The sequence below is a fragment of the Eublepharis macularius genome, chromosome 17, assembly GCF_028583425.1.
Source record: "Eublepharis macularius isolate TG4126 chromosome 17, MPM_Emac_v1.0, whole genome shotgun sequence".
Lineage (NCBI taxonomy): Eukaryota > Metazoa > Chordata > Lepidosauria > Squamata > Eublepharidae > Eublepharis > Eublepharis macularius.
Window position 1 is genome coordinate 34,515,205 of NC_072806.1, and position 27,592 is coordinate 34,542,796.

Here is a 27,592-nt window from a genome sequence, read left to right on the forward strand (position 1 = left end):
AAGAAATCTGTTCCACAAGGTCCAGGAAATCAAAGGGAAATTCAAACCAAATCTAGGGATGCTGAAAGATCAAAACTAAAGGAAAGATGGAAACAATATACTGAAGTATAGAAGTATAGAAGAGATGGAAGGATGACAGATTCCTTCAAAGAAGAATCTTTTGACGAAGAACTAGAAAGTGAAGTGAAAGCTGCACTCAAAGCAACTGGGAGAAACAAAGCACCTGGCGTAGATGGAAGAAATTGGGAGAAACAAATGGGGAGAAACAAATTGGGAGAAACAAAGCACCTGGAGTGCATGGAATACAAATAAAGCTATTTCAAGCTACAAAAAATGAGTCCATCAAAATCTTAACAAGAATATGTTAAGATTCATGTTAACATGTTAAGATATGTTAACATGTTAAGATATGTTAAGATATGTTAAGATATGTCAAATATGAAAAACACAACAACGGCCCACAGAACTGGACAAACATTAATATCCCATGCAAGCAAAGTGATGGTCAAAATTGTACAGCAAAGGCTCTTTACCATACATGGAACAAGAAGGTTTAAGGTTGACAAACTGAAACTGTTCAAGATTTTCTCTTCCTTGGCTCAATCATCAACCGAAAGAGAGACTGCAATCACAAACTCAGAAGACAACTGAGACTTGGAAGAGCAGCTGTGAGGGAGCTAGAAAAAATCCTTCAAGATAAAGGTGTCTCTCCAGGAACCGAGATCAAGATAATCCAAACTATGGTATTCCCCGTTACAATGTACGGATGCAAAAGTTGGACAGCGAAAAAAGACGACAGGAAGAAAACTGATTCATTTGAGATGTGGTGCTGGAGGACAGTTTTGAGAAAACCAAGGATGGCCCAAAAGACAAATAAGTGGGTTCTAGATCAAGTCAAGCCTGAATTCCCCCTAGATGCTAAAATAACAAAACTGAGGCTATCATATTTCAGTCACATCATGAGAAGACGAGACTCTCTAGAAAAGTCAAAAATGCTAGGAAAAGTGGAAGGCAGGAGGAAAAGAGAAAGGCTCCAAATGAGATAGCCATGACCTCCAGTTTGCAAGATCTGAGTAAGTCTGTTAACGATACGATGTTTTGGAGGTCCTTCATCCATAGGATTGCCATAAGTCAGAAATGACTTGACAGGATGTAATACATACACACATTTCAGTTTTTGATGCATTACATTCAGAAAGACACCCAAAACCTCAGATTAATTTGAGAACCATTTGAACAGTTATTACAGGATGAGTCAAGGCTATACATTTAAAAGCGTGAAAGTGAATCTGAGCACAGGAGAAAAAGAAAGTGAAGCGAAAACTGCACTCAAAGCAATTGGGAGAAACAAAGCACCTGGAATAGCTGGAATACCAATAAAGCTATTTCAAGCTACACAAAAATGAGTCCATCAAAAACTTAACAAGAATAGGTCGACAAATATGAAAAACAAAACCAGTGGAGGGGGAGATTCAGAAGATAAAATAGCTTCTGCAAGGAAGTTCTCAAGAATCAGAGGCCAAGGAAAGATGCATTTTCCTGGCTAGTTTGCCTACAGATACCTCTGCAACTCATTTCTGGCCGAAGAGAGTAAAAGACAAAGATACCCCAGAATTCTCAGCAGACCCAGCATGCAAAGAGTGGCCCAGGATCAACAGATGTGGCCCCAACACTGGAGTTTAGCTTTATCAACACCTGAATGGGAGACTGTGTGAACCATTCCCAAAAGGGAAGGGGAATAAATGAATAAATAGTTGGATCATCAGCCACAGAAATAGATTCAAATGCTAGCTCATCTCTGTTTCCTTAAAATCTAAGGAAATTAGGAGAATGCTATCTATTTTCTAGACATGTACAAACTTCTGACACTCTGTCTATCTTGACCAGACACAGAAGCCCTATGTAGAAAAAAAAGGATAGCTTGATTTACAATGCTGGAGGGTTAGCAATGTCACCAGAGCAGGGGAGCCCGTTCAGCCTCCCCACAATCCATTTGCATCTTCACTGTACCTCTTTGCTTTCTCCCAGGTATGGGAATAGCCGCCATTCACATCTAAGCCTCTCCAAGACTGCAGTGATGATAAAAACCCTCCCATTCCTCAGCTCTGCAGGTGCCACAACAGGGGTTCCATGTGCCCTCCTGTGCACAGATGCACTCTATCCTCTGAGGGCCCTTACAGTTTACAAACTCTTCTTGTACATGTGCTCCAACCTTAGTTATAACAGATACAGTGCTGCAGTAAGACAGGGCTTTTTTCAGCTGGAACGTGGTGGAACGGAGTGCCGGCGCCTCTTGAAAATGGTCCCAGTCAGGGCTTTTTTTCTGGGAAAAGAGGTGGTGGAACTCAGTGGCGCGGAGGGCAATCTAAACTCCCCTCTGTCTGGAGATCATGGGGCGGGGCCACCAGCCATGGGACCATTTTCACCAAGGACGATTTAAACTTTTAAAAACTCCCCCCTTGTTCCAGCTGACCCAAAGCGACATCATTGGCCCTGGGAGCATGCGTGCACTTTGCACGCACACATGTGGTACCAGGGGCACCACCTCCCACCAAGAGTTGCCCCATGTGCTGGCAACCCACTGAGTTCCACCACCTCTTTTCCCAGAAAAAAAGCCCTGAGCGTATGTGCGGGGAATTATAGAAATAAGAAATAGTCCCTGCCATTCAGTCACATTTTAGAACAGGGAGACTCACTCAGCGGCTTGGGAACTACCAGTGTCTCTTCTGAGCACCATTCCCCAATGGGGCACCTGCTTGATGTTTCAGGAAATTGTCCAAGGCCCTTGCGCAGTGGGCCTTGTGGCTGGCAGTTGGTTCCCTGAGGTACAGGCCTCATGCCAGAGATGGAAGTAAATATGGCTCTTTCGGTTGATGGTAATTGTATATGTGGCTCTCTGCAAGCGCAGACTGAGCGCCACTGCTTTAGAATGACAAAAAACTCAAAAGCTAGGATGGGGTGCTCCCTTGGTCTTCAATGGCTGGGTCATGAAGGGAAGGAAGCACTTCCCCCCCCCATCCTGATGACATCTCTCAATGCACCCTATTCCATTTTCTTCCAAAATTCTTAGTACCAAGTAAGCCTATGCAGGACTGCTGTTTTGCTACCCTAAAAGATAACTACGTCATGGCGCTAGTCGCTCAGTCTCTCTACATGAGACACCTCAGCATGTGTTCGTCAAGTGTAGGGAGATGCAATGTTAACCGGGAAGCACAGTTTAAAAAGACAGAGGTGGCGGAGATCGTTCCTCAGAGGTTGTTAATTTCATCTTCACCTCCCCAAAGGCTTTGTCAATTTCACCTCTCCAGTCTAAAACTGCCTGGGACTGCAACCAGAGGGCAAAGAGGAATTGAAATAGGCTGGAGCTGCCTTCCAGAGCCGGGCTTGGATCTGGAGAGGTTATAATGGGCTGAAGTTTCCCTTCCGGCCTTTCACAGCCCCTGCACACAGCTTCAGTGTATAGCAAAGCCAGTGTATAGCAGAGCCGCTGGCTCTGTTTTTTTAAACTACCCTTCCCAGCTAGCACTGCATCTCCCAACACGTGTTCTTCACATGTCAGATGACTCATGTAGAGAGACTCTCAGTTAGACTTCCTCCAGTGTTTGTCCAGTCACTGCTTACCCAGGGCACGAGCCACCGCCAAGAACGGGATCTGATCAATGACTGTGCTCCGCCGCACAGGACCGTTGTGGGTCAGACGAGGCCTCTTCCACACGACACGGTTCACACCGGATTTGTTGATCACACTAAAAGTATGAGGGGGGGGGAATCACAGGAGTGGGAAAAAGTAGAGAAAACAAAACAAGTCAGTTAAAAGCTATTTCCATGAACTGCAAGACTGTAAAACCCTGGGTATCCTACTCTTAATTGCAAAAAAACAGAACATAGCTTCAAGACTGCATGAAAGCAAGCTTAAAAGTGTGTAATTACCAGAGAGCCAGTATGGTGTAGTGGGTAAAGAGTTGGAACAGAGTTTGGGACGGCCAGGTTTGAAACCTCTCTCTGCCATGGAAGCTTGGCTGGGTGACTTTCGGCCAGTCAAACACACTCAGCCTGGCCTACCTCTCAGGGTTGTTGCGAGGATAAAATGGGGACAAAGAGAACAATGTAAGCCACTCTGCATCCCCACTGGGAATGAAGATAGGGCATAAATTAATACATATATACTTAATGAGACCCCGAAGCACAGTGGCAACTGGGCACTGAGCAAAATTTCCAATAGTTTGGGAACAGGAGGTGGCCTCAGCGTCTAAATAGCTGCAGCCTCCCCGCCTTCCTAGAGCTGCATGAATGCCACAATTAGTACAGAAAACCCGCAAAACGCACTGGGCAGGCGATCTGGTTTTCCGAGAAACTTATTTTTTAAAATACTCAAGAGTCCAGCAGCACCTTTAAGAGTAAGCAACTTTATTGTAGCATAAGCTTTTGAGAACCACAGCTCTCTTCGTCAGATGCCTCTGACGAAGAGAGCTGTGGTTCTCGAAAGCTTATGCTACAATAAAGTTGGTTAGTCTTAAAGGTGCTACTGAACTCTTGACTATTTTTTAACGGAAAGACTGACTATAGCCAGGGTCTCTGGGGGTTTCTGGGGGATAGAATTTTAAAGAGAAAGACAGGAAAGAGACAATGGGACAGCCCTCATCTGTCCTGAGGCAAAGGGGATGGGTCATTCAAGAAGAAGAGCCACACCTTTAAGCATTTTAACACCTGCTCTCAGATGCTAAGCAGCAAGACAGATGTGAGTACCAAGAGGATGGAGGAAGAGAAACTCCCTCGTGTACGCATACAGAGAATGCCAGCTAGCAATTAATATTTTGGTGGGGAGGGGGGAAGCAAAAGGAGTTGTATGGTGAATGGGACAGAAATGAAACTCTACTGAGATAAACTGATCACTACTACACCCTGACCTGGATAGCCCAGGTGAGCCTGATTTTGTCAGCTCTCAGAAGCTAAGCAGAGTCAGCCTTGGTTAGTAATTGGATGGGAGACCTCCAAGGAAGACTAGGGTTGCAGAGGCAGGCAATGGTAAGCCACCTACGTTAGTCTCTTGCTATGAAAACCCCACCAGGGGTCATCATAAGTCAGCTATGACTTCAGAGCACTATCCACCACCACTATGATGGCTCAATGGAAATTCCATATTCATAGGCAGTTTACCATTAAATAGCAGATGGTGACAGGCAATAATGCTGAGGGGGGAGGTGTGCTTAGCCTCTGCAACCTGCTTCCAAGTGTTGTAGGGTACCTCCCTGACCACCATGGGGAAAGAGGTCACTGGAGTAGATGACCACTTTTCAGAATCATCGGGGCTCTCTCAAGCACAAATTCCACAGAGGCGTTTCAAAAGCAAAATGGAAGGAAGTCTTGCAGCACCTAAAAACCTACAGGTTTTGTAGCAGGGGCATTCATGCACTGGAGTCCACTTCATAAGATGCATGAAGTGCCAACCAAGGTCATACTTTTTTTTTTGCTGTCAAGTCATAGCTGATTTGTGGTTTTCAAGACGAGAGACGAACAGAGGTGGTTTGCCATTGCCTGCCTCTGCATAGCAACCCTAGACTTCCTTCCTCTCCCATCCAAGTACTAACTGAGGTTGATCCTGTTTACCTTCCAAGATTGAATGAGTTCAAGGGCCAAACTACAAGTGACGAATGACACAGGCTGGACACTTGTCAGCTTCCCTCAAGTTTTGACGGGAAATGTAGGCATCCTGGTCTTGCAGCTTGGCTCTCCGACTGCTGTCCAATGGACTTTTCAACTGTCACTTGTCTAACATTCCGTCAAGCTGCCTACATTTCCCGCCAAAACTTGAGGGAAGCTGACAAGTGTCCAACCTGTGTCATTCGTCACTTGTAGTTTGGCCCCAAGTTAGCCTGGCCCACCCAGGTCAGGGAGGGGTCATGCTACATGCCACAAAGAAACCCATTTTTAAAGAGCCACAAGATTCCATTTTTATGAAATCTTCAATCAGGGTGGATAAAAATCATTTTTAAAAAAAATAAAAATAAAAATCAGACTTTGAAAATTTAAATGGGATGTTTTAATAAAATGTTTTTTGAGGAAAAATCTACCTAAAGATAGTTTTCTGTTTAAGATACATTATAGTCCAAAGGCTATTCATCAGGAAATAAGGAGTAGTTTTTAATTATGTTGCATGTGACTGTATATTCATGCAATGTTTAATTTTTTGGGTCAATGAATTCCATTAATCCACTCACAACGCCATGCTCTTCCAGAGGTTTCTGTAAGATTATTGGGAAATTTTTCCATCTAGAAGATACGATCACTGATGCTTGGTTTTACAGTTCTCAAAACTGTGAATTTGTGCCTGCACAGCAGAGATCACATGCCTCTTCTTCACAGCAAAAAGGTTATAAAATAAACATACAGAGTTGAGAAAATGACCTTAATCCTCCTGTTCCTTTGCAAATCTTTGTACACAGAACCAACCCCCTTACCTCTTAAGTGCTAAGTTTCAAAAAATTCAATGAATAGAAGATTGTTGGGAGTGGAATAGATCTGCACAAGAAGCTAAGTGTGAGGAGTCTTTATGCAGAAAACCATGATTTAAATCTAGTCTTACTGACTCGTGATTTATATCAATTTGATTTAAATCAAATTCATCCTGTCTTCAACAGCTTGATAATCAGCTATATTAGATTAACACACTGTACCATACAACCACACAACCATACAAAACGCTAAACACTGCCTCCTCCGGTGTACATTTATGGATAATATCCTTTATGGCAACCGTACAAATGTTTTGTATCTGTTAAATTCCTGGGATCAAATTACAAGTCCGTTTTGGCGTTCTGCAGCCAACCCAGAAAACCAAACGTCTCATGCCCACTGAAGAGGAGAGCCATCGACTGACATCTGCCAGCCCCGAAGGAGCAGACAGCTGTGCCTCCATCTGTTCCATGCTCTGCTATCTGAAGAGAGCAGCAGTTTGGTGAGGGTGATTTTGGCAAGAAAGCCTCGTGGGCGCTGCAGCTTCCCAAATGCTTGAAAAGACAGAGAGGGAAGGAGGCCTGTCTAGCAGGTGCAGAGTTGAAGGATGAAAGAGGATGGGGTTCATGGCCTGCAGACCGGGCTCCTAAGCCCCAAACATCGCGTTTTGCCACAGCAGTGAGTCAGGTGACCCGCACACTCACCGGCTCTTTGTATTCCCCCCGCCCAAGGAAGAAAGCCGGCAAGAACAACACCGTCAGCTATTGGGCAGAAGATGACCTCAAGAAGGAAACTTTCACATCTCTGTCTGCACCAAGACCCGATGACCAGGAACTCCACCATCGGCCCCTCCTGTGAATTCGGAGCATCCTCTTTAAGAAGCCCCAGGTGCAACTGTTACCTCTGCTAGAGGCGCACTACGCACTCTCAGTTACACACTAGCAGCCTGCAACATGCTAGTAATCAGATTAATTTCACTTGCCAGGTTGGTATTACAAGGGTGACTGGATTAATCACTAACACTCACTGTAAATACTAAATAATTTCCATAACTGTAATTGCAAAGTAAAAGTGTTTACATGTGTTTCAGTTTTGCAGGGCAGGTTTCCAGACCTCCGCAAAAGAAAAAAAAATCCCCACATTTCACAGTTTGGCAAGCGCTAGAAGACTGAGAATAGCTGGATTTGGGCTACAGGGTTAAAGAACTGAACCCCAAGAAGGGCCAGCTAAATCCCAGATTCTAGGAATGCGAGAAGTTTTTTCCAGACCTCCCTGAGAATAACACTTAACATCACTCGTTGGCAGGGCTTTTTTTCTGGGAAAAGAGATGGTGGAACTCAGGACCGCACAATGCCATCATTTTGGGTCAGCTGGAACAAGGGGGGAGTTTTTTAAAGTTTAAATCACCCGTGGCGAAAATGGTCACATGGCGAGTGGGCCCACCCCCTGATCTCCAGACAGAGGGGAGTTTAGATTGCCCTCCATGCCGCTGCGCGAAGGGCAATCTAAACTCCCCTGTCTGGAGATCAGGGGGCGGGGCCACTGGCCATGTGACCATTTTCAAGAGGTGCCAGAACTCTGTTCCACCGCATTCCTGCTGAAAAAAAGCCCTGCTCCTTGTGAAATTTCACATGGCCACTGATTTTCAATGCTATCGCTCCATCCATAAAAACTAGAAATGTGAATTTTAAGGAAATGTCAAATTCCGTTTCCATCCAGAAACCAGACTGATCCACTAATTCACTGCTGCAATTATCGATACCCCTCATCAAGCGCTCCATCCTTTATTTGCCTGTCTCCTTCTATCGTCTTCCAACAGGATGGGAAAACTTTTTTGCTTTATTTGGCATTCCCCCGTAACTCTTATTAGCTCTCCTGCTCAGTTGTTTTTATTTTATTTTAATTTATTTTATTGTTTTCAAGACTATATATAAAAACACCGTTTTAAGGTTTGAAATGTTTTTATGGTTGGATGTCTGCTGCCTTGGGGACCCTGTTTGGATGGAAAGGCAGCACAGAAATGCTTTAAATAAATAAACTGCTGACTACACCTTGGCTCTGGCCCATAATGAAGACTTTGGCTTCTACGAGAATCGCTTTAGCCAGTCACCCCACCAATCTACTACCACCACCCCACTTAAGTGTCCGCCTGACATTCTAGATGCCATCACAACTTCATACATTTCCAATCTCATCTCCTAAGGACCAGAAACTTGAAATGGAAGGGGAAGGGGAGAACTGAAATACTCAGGATGTTGGTACAAAAGCTAATCTAAAAATGTGGAACACAACCAGCATCAGAAAACACCAAAATTTTGGGGAAAGCTCCTATTTCGCTACCTGCTGCATTTTTAATCTTCCCTGCCTTCCAGGCGTTCAGGGGTGCTTCTGTTCTCCATTCTGTCCTCCAAACCACCCTGCGAGGTAGGATAGGTGGAGAGACTGTGGCAGCCCAAGAGCATCCAGTAAGCTTCATGTCAGAGCAGGGACTGGAACCTCGGCCTGCCAGTTCCTAGCCTGACACCATAACCACGACACCACACTGGCTATCTACATGCCTACATTTAAGCCGTATTGGGGCTGTATCTGCACCAACCCTAACTACAGCTAACCAGGTCCTCCCCGCACCCCAATCCAGGTTTGCAAACCTTGCTTCAACCCTTGGTTTCAGCCACGGTCAGCATAGGTGCAAATGTGATGCAAGAAATTGGTGGGCCTGTCATATTCTTCTTAAGCATTAATAATGAGAACTTCCATGTTTAGAGGTAGTCTACTTCTGAGTGCTGCATGCTGGGGACATATATCAGGGAAGAGCTGCTGCCTTCACGCCCTGCTTCTCTGGACCAAAAAATGCGGGGCTACGAAAGCCTTTGGTCTGATCCAGCAGAGCTTGCCTTATGACATGACACGGCTGTAAGAACATAACCTGGATCCAAGCACACCACGGGGATCGAACTCCAGGAGTTTATTCAATCATCTCAGGATGTGTCCTCGGGTGCCACGTCCAGAATTCTGAGTTTCCATTATCAACTGCTTAAAATCAGAATTCACTCACAGCTTGGCCGACAGGCCTCATCCAGCATACAAAAAGCAATTCTGCCCATGAAAGAGACAGGAAGACAATTACCTGCCCCCAAGCCCTTCGATTCGCTGCCTCTCCTTTGGCAGCTCAGGTTTGTGATCCTGCGTCACCTCGACAGCCCGGATGAAGTCATCTTTGGGGTCATCTTGGACTCCAAGCACCACTCCCGAGTCGCCAACATGAGCCACGTACATCTTCGACCCCCGGATTATCACCACGCTGGCAGTCGTCCCAGATGTACTAGGAAGGCCTGTCATGGTCTTCGGCCATTCTGCTGCAAAGGGGAAGGAAATGAATTTGAGCAAGAGAACCTCTTTCGTCATAGACCCAATGCACAGCTGGTAAGTAAGGCTGGTAATAAATAACCACTCCCCTTGCCACCCCATCTATACATCTTTTTTATTAAAAGTTTTATATCATTAAAAACAAATCTAAAAAACTACAATTACACATATACTAATAAAACAAAAAAAAACTGATCTACATACAAAAACATACACACTACAGAAAACAATAACAAAAACAATCTAAATGAAAAGGTTTCCGGGTTTCTCCAAAATAAATATTCGTATCATGTCAAATCTACACTTTCTCTAAGTAATGCTGAACAGCTCTGTTTTTTCTAATGTTAAGCCACCCCATTTATACATCTTGACCCATGCCAAGAATCACGGTTGTTCCACACTGATGAACCAACAACGGCCACTCCTTTTCCAATAAACTGCCCAACCCTCCTCAGAACCAGTTAGTATTCGGTCACACTTGGGCCTGGGGGAAGAGATATTTTCAATTATCATTACTTATATTGGGTATATTGAAATCGTTTTGAAGAAAAGATGGGAAAGATCATCTTTGATCCTGCCCACCATGAAGGAAATAAGCAGTCTGGAAAAGCTTACATTCGCTTTGCAGTCAAACTTGTTTTGGTCATGAATTCTTATAACAAAGCACTTCCCAACAAAAAGTCAAGAACCAAAAAGTGCTACTCTGGTGCTGCCAAGAAACAGGGGAGAGAAAGGTGACATTGCTGGGCAACGGCATTCCTTAAGTACCAGGGGATCAAGGTAGGCAAGACTGCTGGGGGAGGAAAAAAATGCTGTTCCCCACATCAAGAAACAGTCTCGTCAAAGACAGGTGAAATGCAATGGTTAGAGTCAAGATGGGATCTGAGGGGCCCCAGTTCTAACACCCACACTGCCACAGAGGTTTGCAGGGTGCCTTTGGGCCAGTTACACACTCTCAGTGTAACCTACCTCACAGGGTTGTTGTAGAAAAGAGCAAGAGTCCAGTTGCACCTATTAGACTAACAAAATTTGTGGTAAGGTTGGAGCTTTCGTGAGTCACAGCTCACTTCTTCAGATATTTGAAGAAGTGAGCGGTGACTCCCAAAAGCTCCAACCCTCCCACAAATTTTGTTAGTCTTAAGAAGCGAGCTGTGACTCACAAAAGCTCTTACTGCACCACAAAACTCTGTTAGTCTTCTAGGTGCTACTGGACTCTTGCTCTTTTCTACTGCTACAAACAGACTAACACGGCTACTCATCTTGAGCTACCTCCATGCAGGGTTGTTATTGTGAGTTAAAAATAGAGGAGAGAACAATGTAAGCTGCTCTGGTTCTCCACTGGGGAGAAAGGGGAGGGTGTAAATGAAGCGGCTAAGTGAAAAAGCACACGCAGGAGGCGCAAGAGGTCCCAGGGTCAAGCTAAAGGCTCCCAGTCAGCAGCTCATGGGAAAATCCTTTCTCTACAGCAGCAGCCTAGTGCTCTGATTTTGGCACAAGGCAGCTCTGTATATTTTAAAAAAACTCCGCCCTCCAGGAAAACACCTCGCTAGACAGCTGCGCTTCTGCAGACACAAAAGTATCCTGGCAAGCCTGAACAAGGCGCCAAGCAACCTGCTGCGCCTCCCCTGAGCACACCCCAACCACCTGTTTCCCTCTGAGCAGCAGCAACGCTGAGACGCTTCGGCGGCTTCCGGAGGAGCACCAAGCAACAACGGCCCAGTCTACCCAGTAGGAAAGAACATGGGCCACACCGGGCAACAGTGCTCAGAAGAGCCGCATGCAGCTCCTGAGCCACTGCGTGACTATCACCGGTCTAATCCCGAGCTGGAAAAGTCAAAAACCGTCTCGCAAATCTAATTTGCCAGATCATTTATAGACTTTTCCATCTTGAGTGCTGGAGTGCTTGCACTGTCCCCCGGAGAAGTTGTAGGCTGGTGAAGCAAGCAAAATAGGAAGGGGGGGGGAGACAGACAAAGGTAGTCTTGCACCAGATGCACTGGGAGCAAGCCAAGCCTCGGCAGCTCTGCCAGCCCCGCAGGGGCTCAGCTCACACCTGACTGGCAGTCGCACAGCTGTGGGAGGGGATGACGGGCCCATGCCCGTCGTCTTCTCCCGTGCTGCCAGCCTCAGCGTGTTGCCAGCACCTCAGGGGCTCATCCCAGTCACTTGGGAGGAGAAGCCATTCTGGGTGCCAAGCAAATTGGTCTGATGTGTCATCGTTCAGCATGGATAACAGGTGTTAACCAACAGGTGTTGACTACCTCTAATTTCAACCTTACTGAGGTGGTAAACCTGTGGCTAGTCTCGGGTTACCAACCTTAATGTGCAGCCTCAAGTTCTACTGGAATGTCAACATCTCCAGATTACAGTTCAGGGGGCAAACTCTATGGTGTATGATATAATTTAAGAGAAACGGAAGTCCCAGAGTGCCATCACACCTCCAAAGAGCTCCCAGCCCAAACTGCGCCCTCCCCAGGCACTGTTCCATAAATCTTTTCCAAGTGGTTAAAAGCAAACCCTAGATTGAGCTTTTCTGTTTGTAAGGGGGGGGCCTCACCTGATGGAATGCTTCTCCCTGTAGATGGAAAGCTAGCATATGAAGCAGAAAGCCGTGCTAGAATCCTTCTCCATGCAATCTAGTTTTCCACATGCAAGGAACTTTGTAGTTGGAGAGGAGTGTTTGATCTGCAGTCAACTGGCCAGTTTCTGGTAGAGAGCTGCCAATTGCTGAGGTTCTTGTAAAGAATGTCGGACCTTCTAATTTATTTACATAATTTACAGTCCCCCTTTCTCACTGAGGCTCAAGACAGACCACATGGGGTGAGTCAGTACAGTCAATTGCAAAAACATTTCAATAAACATGTAATACATGCACATTTGCAAAGATTTTAAGCAGGCAGAAATCCAATTCAGAGCTGAAGAAACAATGAAAGAGAGAGAGCATAAGCAGTTCTAAGCCTACATATTAAAAAAAAACAAAGACTAGCCAGTAGGATCATGCTTACAGTGACAAACAGCACATAGCACCCGGAGCCTGTCTAACGGGGACGGCAGTCTAGAAGTGTAATAAAACAACGATGACAACAACGACAACGACAACAATAAAGTCTAAGTCCCTATCCCCTTACTGATGCATCTCTTTGAAACCGTTTCCCTGCAGTACCACCCTCCTATCTGAATAAAGAGCCCTCCTTGAACATTTCTGATGTTCTAACGTGAGGGTGGCTACTTGGGATATTCCAACATAAATTGATTACAATTATTATTTTTTAAAATTTTCCCTTTCTTCCAACAAGCTCCATCATCATCATCATCATCATCATCACAACAACAGAACAACGAATCACCCACTCAGAGTGGTTTACAAAGTATGTTGTTATTGTCAGGGCTTGCCGCGACTGCCGCTGGGCATGGCACTGGGCGGTCTGCTCCTGACGTCACAGGGGGGCCAGGGATTCCGCAGGACCCTGCTCTGTGGAAGGAGAGGCGGTATACATCACCCAGACTCCCTCTCAGTCCACTCGCTGGCCTGCTCAACCTGGCCTGCTTACCCTCTGCATCCTCCTTCATCTCCTCCTTCCAGAACTCTCCTCCAAGCCTCCACCCTTGCATCCTACTGCTCTCACTCCACATCATCACTCCTCACTCACACCCACCACCTCAGAGCTCTTCCTAGCCACCTTATATAGGGCTTCCTTTCCCCGCCCCGCCCTCCTTCCAGGCTTGTTCCCTCTCCTGACTTGGCCCAGCTGTGCCTTCCCTCAGGTGTTTCCCTCCTACCACTAATCCCTTCTTGGCTTCCTTGCCTTGCTGGCAGGGTGGGATTGAATGCGAGCCATCCCCGGCTGAGGTCTCCTTGGCCTTGCTCATGAGGAGCTGCCCCAGCCGGCTTCTGTGCTGCTGAGCCTGCCTGGCCTTGCTTGCGAGGAGCTGCCCTGGCCAGCTTCTGTGCTGCCTGTTCGTTGATGCCGGGCGGGGCTACCCATCTCCTCCCCCAGAATGCCTGTGGCAGCTCCACCTGGAGGGGCTTGGCTCCTAGCACCTCCTGAGCCAGGCTGCTGTCCTCTAGCCAGGGTGTGGCTCTGGGCTGTAGTGGCTGCTTCTCCTCATTGGAAGGTAAGGGCTCTGTTTGGGCTGTTGCTGTGTCCCTATTCCCCCTGCCTTGCCCCTTTTCCTCTAGCCCGCTTAGCCCCCTCTTTTCCCCCGGGGGGTGGGACTAGCTGGCTTCTCCCTGCTCCCTCCAGCCTTCTGGGGCTTTGGCCTTTCGCCCCTTCCCCCTGGAGTAGGCAGGTTCTGGCTCTGTTTGCCAGACAGAGCGGTTGAACTGTTGTCTCCCGGCTGCCCCCTGCCGCTGCCTGTCAGCAAGTCCGGGGGCTGGGCTGCTGACCCCGGACAGTTATTATCCTCACGACAATCACCCTGTGAGGTGGATGGGGCTGAGAGAGCTCTGGAAGAGCTGTGACTGACCCAAGGTCACCCAGCTGGCTTCAGGCGAAGGAGTGGGGAATCAAACCTGGTTCTCCAGATTAGAGTCCTGCCACTCTTAACCACTATACCAAACTGGCTCCTGATTTTTTGTTTCCCAATGGTTGGGACTAAAAGGTTATGATTGGCCCACGTCATATAGCTCAGTGGGGATTTGAACCCAGGTCTTTCATTCATAAGGTCACCGGAGGTCGGAAGCAACTTGACAGCATGTAACACACACACACACACACTCCCAGCCCTAGTCTGACATTCTAATGACTATGCCACACTGGCTGTTGTGCTGTGAGAAAGTCTGATGAGACACTCTTGCTTTGCAAATCTGATGCACATCAGTGGACCCACGAAGACCGTATTATTTTTAAAAGATCCACGCTGTGCAAGATTAAAATCAACTCATCCTGCCTTAAATATGTTATTAATTTTTTTTATCACACATGCCCTCCCACAGCCCACGCACTCAGAGCAGGTCTGTTTCATCTCTTCCCCCTACCCTGCTCCATCCTACCAGATTGTTGGGTCCATTTCCAAAAAGCAGGAATGTGTAGCCACTGCCCCTTGCCAAGAAACACAATACAGAGATCCCTGCCTCCCTTACACCTCAGCCGCTCGTTCTGGAAACAAGAGCCAAGATCACACTAACTGGTTGTTCCACATATCAGTTATTTAACTATCCTCTACAAGACAGAACAGATCTGAGAATACAGCCTACTGGTAGTTACAGCCTGGGGACGCCTTCCCCAAATCCACTCATCCTTCACGTAAATATTCCTCGTTTGCCCACCCCTTTTCTGCCATTCCTATTGTTCTCACTGCTAGGAACACTAAAACATCTAAAATTATTGTGGGAGAGGGGAGAAGGAAAGAGGAGAGGAGAGTTTAAAAGACAGCTATCTCCTCCCACCATGGGAAAATACTGAAAACTTCCCTTAAAAAAAATAAAGGCTGGGGGAGTCCAGAGAACAAACACTGCAAGCGGTAGAAAGAAAAACAGTGATGTTTAGCCATTATATGCTACCTTTCTAAATCAATAAATGAAATGAGAACGCTGACTGAGAAGGGTAAAGCACCAAACCCCATTACGGACACTGACTGTTAGGGAAAGGGAAAAGGTGAGTTTTCATGGGACAGCTATCTAAAAGCCTCCTGCTCCCCCAGAGAGCATTGTCTTTTCTCCCCTGCTTCCCCCTTTCTGGACCAGCTTCCCCAAACATCTGCATGATGCAGCTTCTCTTAATTCCTTGGCATACCTTGTCAAAGGACACCTTTTCCAGGAACTCCTTAGTCTTCCTCCTAAGTACGTACAACTGCAATAAAAGCATATTCTTCCTCACCCACCACTTCTCTCTTTTAGATGTGCACTATGCTGTAGCAGAGTTGTTAAGTGGTTGGATGCAAATCAGCACTCTGGTGGTTCGAGTCCCACGACCGCCAGGAGCTCAGTAGGTGGCCTTGGGCAAGCCACCCCTCTCAGTCCTGGTTTTGAGCTGCTGTAGCAGAGCGGTTAAGTGGCTGGACTGTGCATCAGCACTCTGCTGGTTCGAAAAAATCCCACTACTGCCATGAGCTCAGCAGGTGGACTTGGGCAAGACACTCCTCTCAGCCCCAGCCCCCCAACTGCACTGAGGGGATAATAACAACATTGATTTTGTTCACCTCTCCAAGAGGGCACTAATCTGTCTAGAAGGGCTGTATATAAGCACATTGATATTATTGTTATTATTATTACATTTTTCTTTTTAGCCCCACCAATGGACATGATGCTTTGCAGAGTTAATCAAAGTAAGAAAGCAATCCCTTGCCCCCAAAGGAGCTGGCAACAGGGGAGATAACAGAGGGAATGACTATGCGGACATAAGTCGCAAGGGTGGCAAGGGATGAGGGCAAGGAACTACAGCTACAGATTCTTTAAGGGATTAAATCAAAGATTTGCAACCCACCCACCCCTCCCCAAACACACACAAAAGCAGAAGGTGTTTTTAGAGGAAGAAAGGGTAGCAGTACCAAGCAGGTGTTGAGGGACTGGGAAAGGGGAACGTGGATCTGTCATGCCAAAGATCATAAATTCTTGCCTACTGTTTAAATTTCAGCCTCCCTTTACCTGCCCCCATCTCATACCAGACTTTCAAGAGGAAACTGCTCTGTTTTCAGGGCATTTGCCGTCAACAGTCAGGCTATACCGAATGTGCACACGGCCAGCCAACCCTGTTGAGCTTCCAGTACCCAACCAAGTGTTATCGGGGAGCGGATGGCCTGACGTCCGCCTGACATGGCGCAAGGTAGTTTCTTACGAGAGAGGCAAGACGCAGCCAAGCTCCCCTCCATTAGGCAGCCCCTTTGAGGAGGTCGGCAGGAGGGCAGGACGTTGCCAGCCAACATTCCCCTCCTCAAGTAAAAGCTGTAAACTGAATTTTAATGGGATAAAAATATAAAGGGGTTCGCTGCATCCTTCCAAACACTCTCGATACCTATTAGGCCTTATGCGTGCACATATGAAAGAGGCCCGAACAGGACGCCCTCTGCCTCTTCAGCACAGGATGAGTGAACCTTAAAATAAGAAACACAATTGGTGCAGAATAGAAAAGAGCCCAGTAGCACCTTTAAGATTAACCAACTTTACTGCAGCACAAGCTTTCGAGAACCACGCCTCTCTTTGTCAGATGCAACTGTATTGTACCATAAGCTTTCGAGAACTACACCTCTCTTTGTCAGATGCAACTGTATTGTACCATAAGCTTTCGAGAACCACACCTCTCTTCATCAGATGCAACTGCATTGTACCATAAGCTTTCGAGAACCACACCTCTCTTCGTCAAATGCAACTGTATTGTACCATAAGCTTTCGAGAACCACTGCTCTCTTCGTCAGATGCAACTGTATTGTACCATAAGCTTCGTCAGATGCAACTGTATTGTACCATAAGCTGACGATGCATCTGACGAAGAGAGCTGTGGTTCTCGAAAGCTTATGCTACAGTAAAGTTGGTTAGTCTTAAAGGTGCAACTGGACTCTTTTCTATTTTGCTACAACAGACTAACATGGCTCACTCCTCTGAACTGGTGCAGAGTGAGGGCAAAACATGACGTGACAGCTGCCCATGTGTTATCCTTGGGTCTTCCTGCTAAATCCACACAAAGCAGTTTGGCAGGAGGAGGGCAAACTGAAACCACTGCAAAGCAGTTTAGTAGGAGGCGCTGGGACGGAAATTGATGCCTGGGTCCATAAGCAGGAAAGGGGAATTGAGCTCTTCCCCAAGCCCATGCTTTCAGATGCGTAAATGTTGTGGACCAGCTGCTTTCCTCTCTCCTGGTACCCAAAGTTACCCTGCCAGAAGGAAAACAGCTGGAATGGAGGGGAGAGGGCTTCGTTCCTCCGGGCTGTGCTTTCAATGGCCTCCCCCTCCTTTATTCAGATGCTGCAGGCTCACAGCTGGGCTGGTCTTATCTGCCTGGGAATTAATTACAGATTTGCAGCCACTGTCCTGTACTGTAGACTAAGAGCAACACAATATTAGCTAGTTTCTTGGCTTGTCTGGTGCTCCATTCCTAAGGAATGAAGCAACCCTCAGGCTGTTCCCTCACCTAGCGGAGAAGCAGGTGACAGGAAGCCATTAAGTAATGCACAAAAGAGAGTCTGCGATGCCTACTTGGCGCCAAGCCTGAATTACTCACTCGCAAGCACATATTAGATTTAATGGGACTTGGGAGTAACTCGGTTCAGCAACCATTCTGGGGTGGACAAAAAAACACACACCCCTTTTTGTTGTTTCGAAGGAAGAGCTGTTTTATCACCAGTTTCACAAAATCTCTCTGTCTCAAACACACACGCACACATACACCAGGGACCCCAATGAATGGGGAGAAATTCTCACGAAGGACCTGCGTATCTTATTTTCAAAATCAAATCTCAAAAGAGCAGCATTTCTTTTTGATTATATTTGCTGTCATTCGTCTTGGCCCTCCTTTCTGCTGCCATCCTCGAAGACTCTTGTTTCTTTTATGCAATTTGACATCAACATTAATGTGGAAACGTGTGCTAATTTTGATGCGGGGGGGGGAGGGTAAATTGAGTGCCAGGAAACAGAAAATGGAACAATAATAAGGAATTAATGGTTCATTTCAAGAGGGAGAAAAGCATAATCAAAATGAAAACATTAAAACTGCACCAGAAAGCTCTCAAAAATATGGCCTTTGACATGTTCTTTTACCTGCCGGAGTAAGCAGAGCTGTCACCAAATAACTGAAATGTCATTCAATTTGTTGACTAAGCTTAGGGGATTAACTAGAGAATTAGAAAAAAAGACACTTGTGAAAAAAGGCGTATTTTGTTTTATCTAGATGCTGCTCTTGGTATCGCAGCAAACAGAATCCCAAAAGGGAATTTCCTATTGCGCAGAAAACAAGAGAAGGAACAGAAGAGTTAGCTGTGTTAGTCTGTAGTTGCAAAATAGTAGAGTCCAGTAACACCTTTAAGACTAACTCGAGCAGACTCTATGATATATATTTGATATTCCCTCCCTATTTTTTCCCTTGTCCTCCCCTATTCCTATATGAGAACACTAATAAAAAGCTATTAAAAAAAAAGACTAACCAACTTTACTGTAGCATAAGCTTTCGAGAACCGCAGCTCTCTTTGTCAAAGGCAACATCTGACGAAAAGAGCTGTGGTTCTTGAAAGCTTATGCTACATTTGCATCTGACGAAGAGAACTGTGGTTCTCAAAAGCTTATGCTACGATAAAATTGGTTAGTTTTAAAGATGCAACTGGACTGTTTACTATTTTGCAAGATAAGGAAGAATGTGAGCAGGCCTGGTATAGTAGGAATCGAGCTTTAGACCAGCATCAAAGAGACCTGAGTTCCAATCTGTATTCTGCCAGGAAACATGCATGGACGATTTGGGGGCAGTTGCACATACACAGCCTAACCTACCCACAGGGCTGCAACGAGGATTAAAATGGAAGAAAGGAGACCAACACAGGTCAACCACAGTTCCTTGGAGGAAAGCTGGGACAGAATCGGTACTACATAGGTGGTCTCATCTAAGACGGCCATTTCCACTTTTTTTAAGTGTTTGCATTGAAGAGAAATAAACTCCACTAACCAATGAATTGGGGATCATCTTTTTATTCCAAAGAAATTAAGTCATTTAGCCAATTAATTGCATAAACACTGCAGCCCTAATCGCTCCTGTATATAAGTTGCCAACATCAAAAGAAGCACCATCACTCCCCTTGTCTTTCGCCCTTGAAGCATAAGGGAGCTGTAGTGCCAACTGTGTCCAACAGTCACTCTGTGGGTAAAAACCGGCAAGCTGGCTAAAGACAAAAGAGATCCTCAAAAAAAAAACCCCAAAGTGTTCTGAAAAACCTGGAGAGGGAGGAAAGAAATGTCTCCCTCCCTACTCTTCCTTTAATGGCACCACAAGACACACACACCAGTTTAAGTCAGCTCTCCAGAATTAAGGTGGCTGCAGCACTAAAGGAAGCCCGATCCAGAATTCAGCAGCGCCCCTAGAACCTTCCCTTGCAGTCCATTGATCCATTACCCCTTCTCTTGCCATTAATACAATCCATGCCTCTTTGACTGCTTCTATCATCCCCAGCCAGTTCCAACTGCACCCTTTAAAAAAAATACATGGAACAAGTTTCCTGCTTGGACAAGACAGGAGACAGCAAGGGCAGTAAAGGAGAGAAGGGACAGTTGCCAGGATAACCAAAGCTCAGGCACAAATGTTTTCTTTAACGATACACAACACTGTTTCTCAACCACCGAGCCAGAGTCCTCGTTCAGCTTCAGACAAAAAGATACCATCTTGATTATTGCTATTTAAATGTTCATTGCTTCAAATGTAACAGTATAATCAGGGCTTTTTTTCTGGGGAAAGAGGTGGTGGAACTCAGTGGGTTGCCCTCGGAGAAAATCATCACATGGCTGGTGGCCCCGCCCCCTGATCTCCAGACAGAGGGGAGTTGAGATTGCAATCTAAACTCCCCTCTGTCTGGAGATCAGGGGGCGGGGCCACCAGCCATGTGACCATTTTCAAGAGGTTCCAGAACTCCATTCCCCCGCGTTCCCCCTGAAAAAAAGCCCTGAGTATAATGTTTTATTTCTATCCTGCTTTTCAGCCTAAATTGGCTGTGAGATAAGTGCAGGGGGGGGGTTGTAAAAAAGAGAAAGAAAATATGCAAGGCATAAAATTTCAAAGTCAAACTTATTTGATGTATCTATACCCCACATTTCAGCCAGATCAGCTCCTCAAGGGGCTTACAATTCTAATCTATCCCACCTTTAAATTAAAAATGGTGGAGATGTAAAGCCCTGTCAGGATTTTTCTCTATAAATTTGCAACATTTGGATGGCCACCAAATTTTATTGTGTGAACTGTTTTTATGCTTTTAATGCCAATTTCATTGTAAACGTATCTATGTTGTGATCTTTTAATGCTGATTTCATTGTAAACTTACTTATCTATGTTGTGATCTTTTAATGCTGATTTCATTGTAAACTTACTTATCTATGTTGTGATCTGCTCTGAGCCTGTTCGTGGGGAGAGCAGATAATAAATAAAATAAATAAATAAAAAATTGAAAAAATACGGAAGCACCTACTGGGATGGAGCATACCACTGCTCTGTCTGCTGGAGAGGCAATTGGGTGGTGGGGGTGGGGTATCCTAAGTGTTGGCAGGCACCTTCCAGGAAGGAGACTCTACCAAAGGGTGAAACCAAGGAGTAACTTCCAATGCTACTGTTTAAAAAAACTCCTGGTACTGGATTTCTAAACCATCCAATCAATAGCCATCTGTATATTTTTAAAATAATTTTTAAAGGTGCTCTAGTGCTACAAGTGCATTCAAAAACGATTATACAACCTAATCAATAACAATCAATAATTACAATCAATACATATAAATACAAATACAAATATATAAACCGGAATATCTGATGGAATAACTGATGAAATAGTCTCTGGGTTTTCCTCAAGAACTACAATCTCTAGGGTCCACAACCCTTCCTTGAAAAAGGTGAGGTAGATGGTGCCACAATAAAGTTACGTGAAGACCTCTCCTGCACCTTGCACTTCATTGTGGTTTAGAAATCCAGTACCAGGAGTTTTTTAAAAACAGTACCTTCCAGGAAGGAGCCTGGGGCTCCAACAGCTGAAACCAATGGTGTTCCTCCATAAGTCCTTCTTTCCGGGAAGCATATGAGGGTGTCAAATGCTGTCAAGTCACAGCCGACTTATATCCCACCAAAAATAGCCAATGAGCAGATTCCCAGCATGCTCAGATCCAGGCATGAGGGAAGTATGGCTGGCTGCCCTCTGCCCTTCTTACAGACTCATCAAGGTGATTCCAATTTAAAATAAAATAAAATACGGAGACCTTAGAGAAGTAGGTTTGTTCCACATTTTAGTGCCTGTCCAAGGATATTAACCAGTCAAGGAGTATACTGCACATTCAAGTTACCAGTCCTCAAGCTTGAGATTATTTTTATAACTATTAATTTTTTAAAATAATTATACTCCACTCTTGGTTCAAAGCAGCTTTCAAATAATAATTTCAAATAAGCTATGCTTAACAAGCAAAATTTAGCAAGCCCAGAGAAACAAGAGGTGCAGGATAGGCGCAGACAAAACAAGTGATACAACAAGGGGTATTTTGTGGAGGGGTGCTAACACTACTCCCCAACAAGGCCCATCATAAATCAGTGCTACGCCGTAACAGGCTAAATGCAAGCACGCAAAAATACTTCCATTAAAACAGCTTTAATGAAAAGGTAACAAAATATATATATATCAGCACATCGCATGGTCTTAAGTGTTCATTTCCCGAAATACTGGAAAAAGGGGAAGAATTCAGTTTGACTCCTGTGAATAACGGGACAGAATACCAGTAAGCAATGCTTTATGGATGCAATCCTGGGCATGTTTGCCTAGAAGTAAGTTGTACTGAATACAATGGGACTAACTTCAAAGTTAACAGGAGGGTGGCGGTTCTAGTTTACTCTTCGTCTCCAAAAACTAGCCTGCACAAAAGGCCTCTGAAAGAGCTTCAAGCCTGAACTCTGACAAGCCAGTCCAGCAGCTTTGATTCATTCGAAACAGAGCAGCCTGGATTCTAATGAACCAGAGTTATGCTAGCTGCCCTGCCTTCCAGCTTGAACCCGGGCTCAAGTTCAATGCACTAGTCTTTTAAACATTAAACGACTAGGGACCAAATGACCTGACGGATTGCCTCCATCCAAGACCTGCAAATAGCAGATGGTGCCCTTAAGGCGTCTACAGTATCAGAGGTAAGTAAAAGGATCTCAAGAGAGCTCCCCCCAATTTGTCTCACCCCTTTCCTTCTGGCCTCCTAACACAGTTTAAAAATTTTGTTATTGGATAAACTTTTTAATTCTTGCACCGAAAACCTTTTAGAGACAATGTTGTTTGGTGTGTTCTGTCGCAGACTGTTACTTTGTGCTGTTGTTTTTTTTGACATGAACCATTTTTATTAATTTTTGATACATGGCTACGTTTTAACGAATCCTCTCTTTTGTGATTGCTTTAAACAGCCTTGAGAGACGGCAGGATCTAAATTCTCTAAATAAGGTATTATAAACTGTGGTCCAGCAGCCAAGGAAGGCCTCTGTGTTGCTGTTGATGTTTATTATCTGCTGCAGTCTAGCCCTATTGCTAAGAGGGTGCTCGCAAAAAACTAAGATAATGCTTAAGCTTCATAAGGAGCAGGGTAAGAAGATTTCATGGGCTTATTTAAACGAAAGACCAAAAGAGCTGCGAGATGCAAATTAAAGCCCATTTCATCAACTGGAATTTCTGCATTTCAAGTCTAGTCTAGAGATAAAAAGGACAGCGAATAATGCTACCTTAGGAAGGCAGGAAGGGAAAAGCATGCTAACTTGATCAACGCAGAGCCCAGGTGGGAGATTTCTTTAAGGAGGCAGTGCCCACAAGAAGAGAAGCAATCACAGTGCTGTCCAAGATGGGTAGCCGTCTTAGTCTGTCTGTAGTAGCAGAAACAAGCAAGAGTCCAGTAGCACCAACAAGACTAACAAAATTTGTGGTAGGGTAGGAGCTTTCTGAAGAAGTGAGCTGTGGCCCATGAAAGCTCATCCCCTACCACAGTTTTTTAGTCTTATAGGTGCTACTGGACTCTTGCTCGTTTCTAGTGCTGTCCACGTCCGTACACGCTTGTGGCACCTTGAAGTCTAACTCACTGGAGGGTACATTTTGTGAGCCAGAATTAAAGGTGCAGCTCCATTAAAGGTACATGTGCTTCACAGGAAGGAGTCCCTCATTTATTCCCTGTTCAAATTGACTGTTTTCTCTGGTCATGAGAGATGGTGCAAGTGGAGTCCCAATAGGGCAGAAATGCCACTTTTAAAAGAAAAAGTGGCGTTTCTGCCTTATTGGGACTCCATTTATCAGGGGAGCAGCAGGTTAAAGCACAGTCAGATGATCCACACATAGAATCAGTTGCTCTGGGGGAAGGAGAGGCCATGTCCATGCAGAAGTACACATAAGCACGATACTCTTTTTTACTGTAGAGTAGAACTTTTTTTAACTAAGACACCTTCTGCAGCTTGACCACATCTGTGTTTACTTAGAAGTGCTATAATATTACAGTGGGATTTATAACACTATCCGCTGCATGCTTATTCCAAAGCAACCCCCTGTGCTCAGAGAGGCTTACTTCTCTCTTAAAGACTTCCACCTTACTACCAATCACGGCCAAACTGTGGCTTCAATCTCACATGCGCTTTGTCAATGGTGGGGGGGGGGAGCTCACTCTCTGCTTGAAGGGGAGGATAGAATTGAGATTATTCCATGGGACCAAGTCCCACTAAACTCTAGCGCACCTCTGGAACGCATGCTACAGTTACTTGTTGTTGTTGTTGTATTTATAGCCTGCTCTCCCTACAAGCGGGCTCAGAGCAGGTAACATCAAGTAATAAAAGTCACATTAAAACATATTAAACACAATGTAGTTATGGAGGATTGGAAGAGAACATTCATCTGTAGGTTAATAAGCAAGTAGGAAAAATATAAAAGATTTTAAAAAGTTGCTAAACATCCCTCCTTGGACAACAGCTGGTTTTTATTTATAGATGTTGTAATTTACAGTGTGACTGAATCCAGACATCCTCCGTATCCTTTCGGCAGAGGTGCTTTGTAGCTTTCAAGCCTTGCGTATCTCCATATGCAAAATTACACCAATATATTATATCTGATTCTGAAGCTGCCTGTTCAAAACACACACACACACACACACACACACAGCACACAACACAGCAATAGCAACAGAACTCTGAACCTGAGTGTACTTGTTTAATACACACACACACACACATACTGAGTTGTCAGTTTTAAAAAAAATCTGGTCTTATTTTTATTTACACACACACACTGTGGCTATACAAATCTGATTCTGACTCTACCGGTTTAAAGCACAATCAAGATGGACAGCTGTGTGAGTCTGTCTGTCTGCAGCAGCAGAAAAGAGCGAGAGTCCAGGAGCACCCATAAGACTAACAAAATTTGTGGCAGGTATGAGCTTTTGTGAGTCACAGCTCACTTCTTTAAAAACACAGCTAGAATGTGAGTCCTTCTGTCCTTATATCTTTGCAAGGTTGATGGATTTCCATTCTGTACGGCTAAATGAGGTGTCTTCACATTCTAGCTGTATTTGAAGAAGTGAGCTGTGGCTTAGGAAAGCTCATGCCCTGCCACACATTTTGTCAGTCTTCTAGGTGCTACTGGACTCTTGCTCTTTTCTACTGCTACAGATAGACTAACACAGGGCTATCCAGCTTGATACAGTCGAAAAGAGCAGGAGTCCAGTAGCACCTAGGAGACGGACAAGACGTGTGGCTTTCCTGAGCCACAGCGCACTTCTTCAGACACCAAGGAGTGAGCTGCGGCTCACACAAGCTCCTACCCCGCCACCCATTTTGTCCGCCTTACAGGTGCGACTGGGCTCTTGCTCTTTCCCAGAACTACACACACAACACCCAAACCAGACTCGGGAAGCGGCCAGGGCCCGGCCTCCCCGGCTGAGCTTCGCCCAAACCCCTTGCGGCGGGCGACTCAACCGTCCCCGCTCGCGTCGACCCGTGCGGCGGCCTTTGTTCGTCCGGACGCGGCAGAGCCGGCGCGGGCCGGGCCGGGCCGGGCGCCTTTGTGCCCGCCGGGTGCCCGCGCGCCCCCCGCCCCGACTTACGCAGCTCCTTCCACATGGCGCGGTGGCAGGCGACGAAGCCCTTGCGCAGCGCGGCGCAGACGGCGGCCGGCTCGCGGGAGCGGAAGCCCCGCTGCCGCTGGATGAAGCCCCAGAGGTGCTCGCGGGCGAACTGGGCCGCCTCCCGCCCGCCGTGCCCGTCGCACACGGCGAAGAAGGCCACCGAGCGCCCCCCGCCCGGCGACGGCGACGGCGGCGGGCAGGGCGGCTCGGGCTCGGGCTCGGGCTCCAGCACCACCTGGGTCACGTCCTCCATGTATTTCCTGCCGCCCTGGTCCGAGAAGAGGCTCACGGCCAGCCAGCGCGGGGGGCCCGCCATGGAGCGCCGCGGCGACCGCTCGGCCCGCCTCGCCTCGCCTCGCCTCGCCTGCGTCGTCGAGGCGGCCGCGGCGCGCCACAATCCCCCGCCGAACGCGGCGCAGCTCCGGGTTCCGAGGAGGAGGAGGAGGAGGAGCGGCGGCGGCGCCGCCCCGAGCCCGGCCCTCCTCAGCCCGCCGCCGGCCCCGGCCCGGGCTTCCTCTCCCCCTCGGAAAGTTGCTTGGGGCTCAGGCGGGGAGGGGAGACGGGGGCCCGGGCGGCGCACGGAGAGCGCTTCGCCTGCCTCCTCGGGCCGAGCTGCGTCCCGAGCCGAGCCGAGCCTCTTCGGGGGCCCCGTCAAGGCCCGGCGCACCTTCGCGGAGAGCCGCGGCCAGGACAGGCCGAAGCCAGCGGGAGAAGACTTCGCTCCGCCAGGACATGCCAGCAAGGGCCGAGAGGTCACCGTCGTTCAACAGAAACCTTTCAAAAACAGAATCCAAGGCTGAATTGGAATTCATATGTAAATTTGACTCAGTCAGGCTGGGACTGAATAGAGACTGTGAATGGTTCTCTCATTACTAGAAGTGGCTGATTTCATTATCAGAAGCTACTAATTGCATCTACTCCCCCCTCCCCTCTCTACCTATACATCTGACCAAGAAAATAAATCCTTATACAAGAAAATAAATCCTCACCTTGGTTCAGATTGATTAAGCTGGCCCATACTAGGGCACAATACCTAATCAAGATCTCAGTTAGCAAACTACGTGTAGCCCTCACCTCAATCTGCTTTCACTCAATGAAAACAGCCATGCTCGAAGGCCCTTATTCCAAGATTCCAGCTGCTCAGCGCCTTTGCCAGTGTGGTGGTTCAGAGCCAGAAGACCTGTGTCGCTATTTACTACACTGCCCGCTCTACACATCCCCTAGAAAGAAATTTTTAAGTCCAATCCTAGCTAGTTTAGGTTTCAGATAAGATAACGAAAAAATGGTTGCTGCATTAGCAGATGTGGACCCAGAGACCTCGTACAGGGTTGCTCTTTTTGCCCTTGCAGCAGGGAAAATTGGAGAGACGGTCGAGAAAGCACAGGGCTGTCCACAGGCTATACTGTAATTCCTATAGTGTTTTATCAAGTTTGTACTGTATATTTTACCTGCATCGTCGCTCATATTTTTGTTACTGTTTTATTGTTTGTAACGGCCTTTGGCCTAATGCAATAAACTTTACCTACCTACCTACATCTGACCAGTTTCTTCTTACCCTCCATGCATCTGACAAAGACAGCTGTGATTCTCAAAAGCGTATGCTACAGTAAAGTTGGTTAGTCTTAAAAGGTGCTACTGGACTCTTCTCGATTTTTCCTCCTAGCATTGTGGTATTCCAGTTTGGTGCCTTGCCTATGGAACAGGATTCGAGTCCAGCGGCCCCTTAGAGACCCACAAGATTTTCAGGGCGCAAGCTTTCAAGAGTCATCAGATTCTTCAGAGAGCACTGTCTGAAGAATCTGGTGACTCTCGAAAGCTTGCGCCCTGAGAATCCTGTTGGACGGGAAGATGTTGCCATTTTGAATGTCAGATTTGTGCCCAGGAGGGAGGGAATCCTTGCCCTCTATGGCCTCTTTGTTGACCCAGTTGTTTGTTGATGCTAGTCTAGCTGGACGCTAGTCTTGTCCTGGTAGGGTTGCCATCTCCAAGTTGGGAAATTCCTGAAGATTTGCGGGAAGGGGTGAAGCCTGGAGAAGGCAGGGT

The 27,592-nt window shown here is 46.4% G+C and overlaps 1 protein-coding gene across 1 annotated transcript in view; it reads right to left on the reverse strand.

Moving 5' to 3' along the window:
• Positions 1 to 26,260, reverse strand: part of PPM1D (protein phosphatase, Mg2+/Mn2+ dependent 1D) — a 70,963-nt gene extending 44,703 nt beyond the window's left edge. The window contains exons 1-3 of the mRNA XM_055002062.1: positions 25,529 to 26,260; positions 9,581 to 9,809; positions 3,622 to 3,746 (exon numbers count right to left, since the gene is read on the reverse strand). Of these exons, the coding sequence (XP_054858037.1) occupies positions 3,622 to 3,746; positions 9,581 to 9,809; positions 25,529 to 25,865 (691 nt within the window). The 5' untranslated portion in view covers positions 25,866 to 26,260. The remainder of the gene's footprint in view (positions 1 to 3,621; positions 3,747 to 9,580; positions 9,810 to 25,528) is intronic.
• Between the last annotated feature and the right edge of the window lie 1,332 nt (positions 26,261 to 27,592).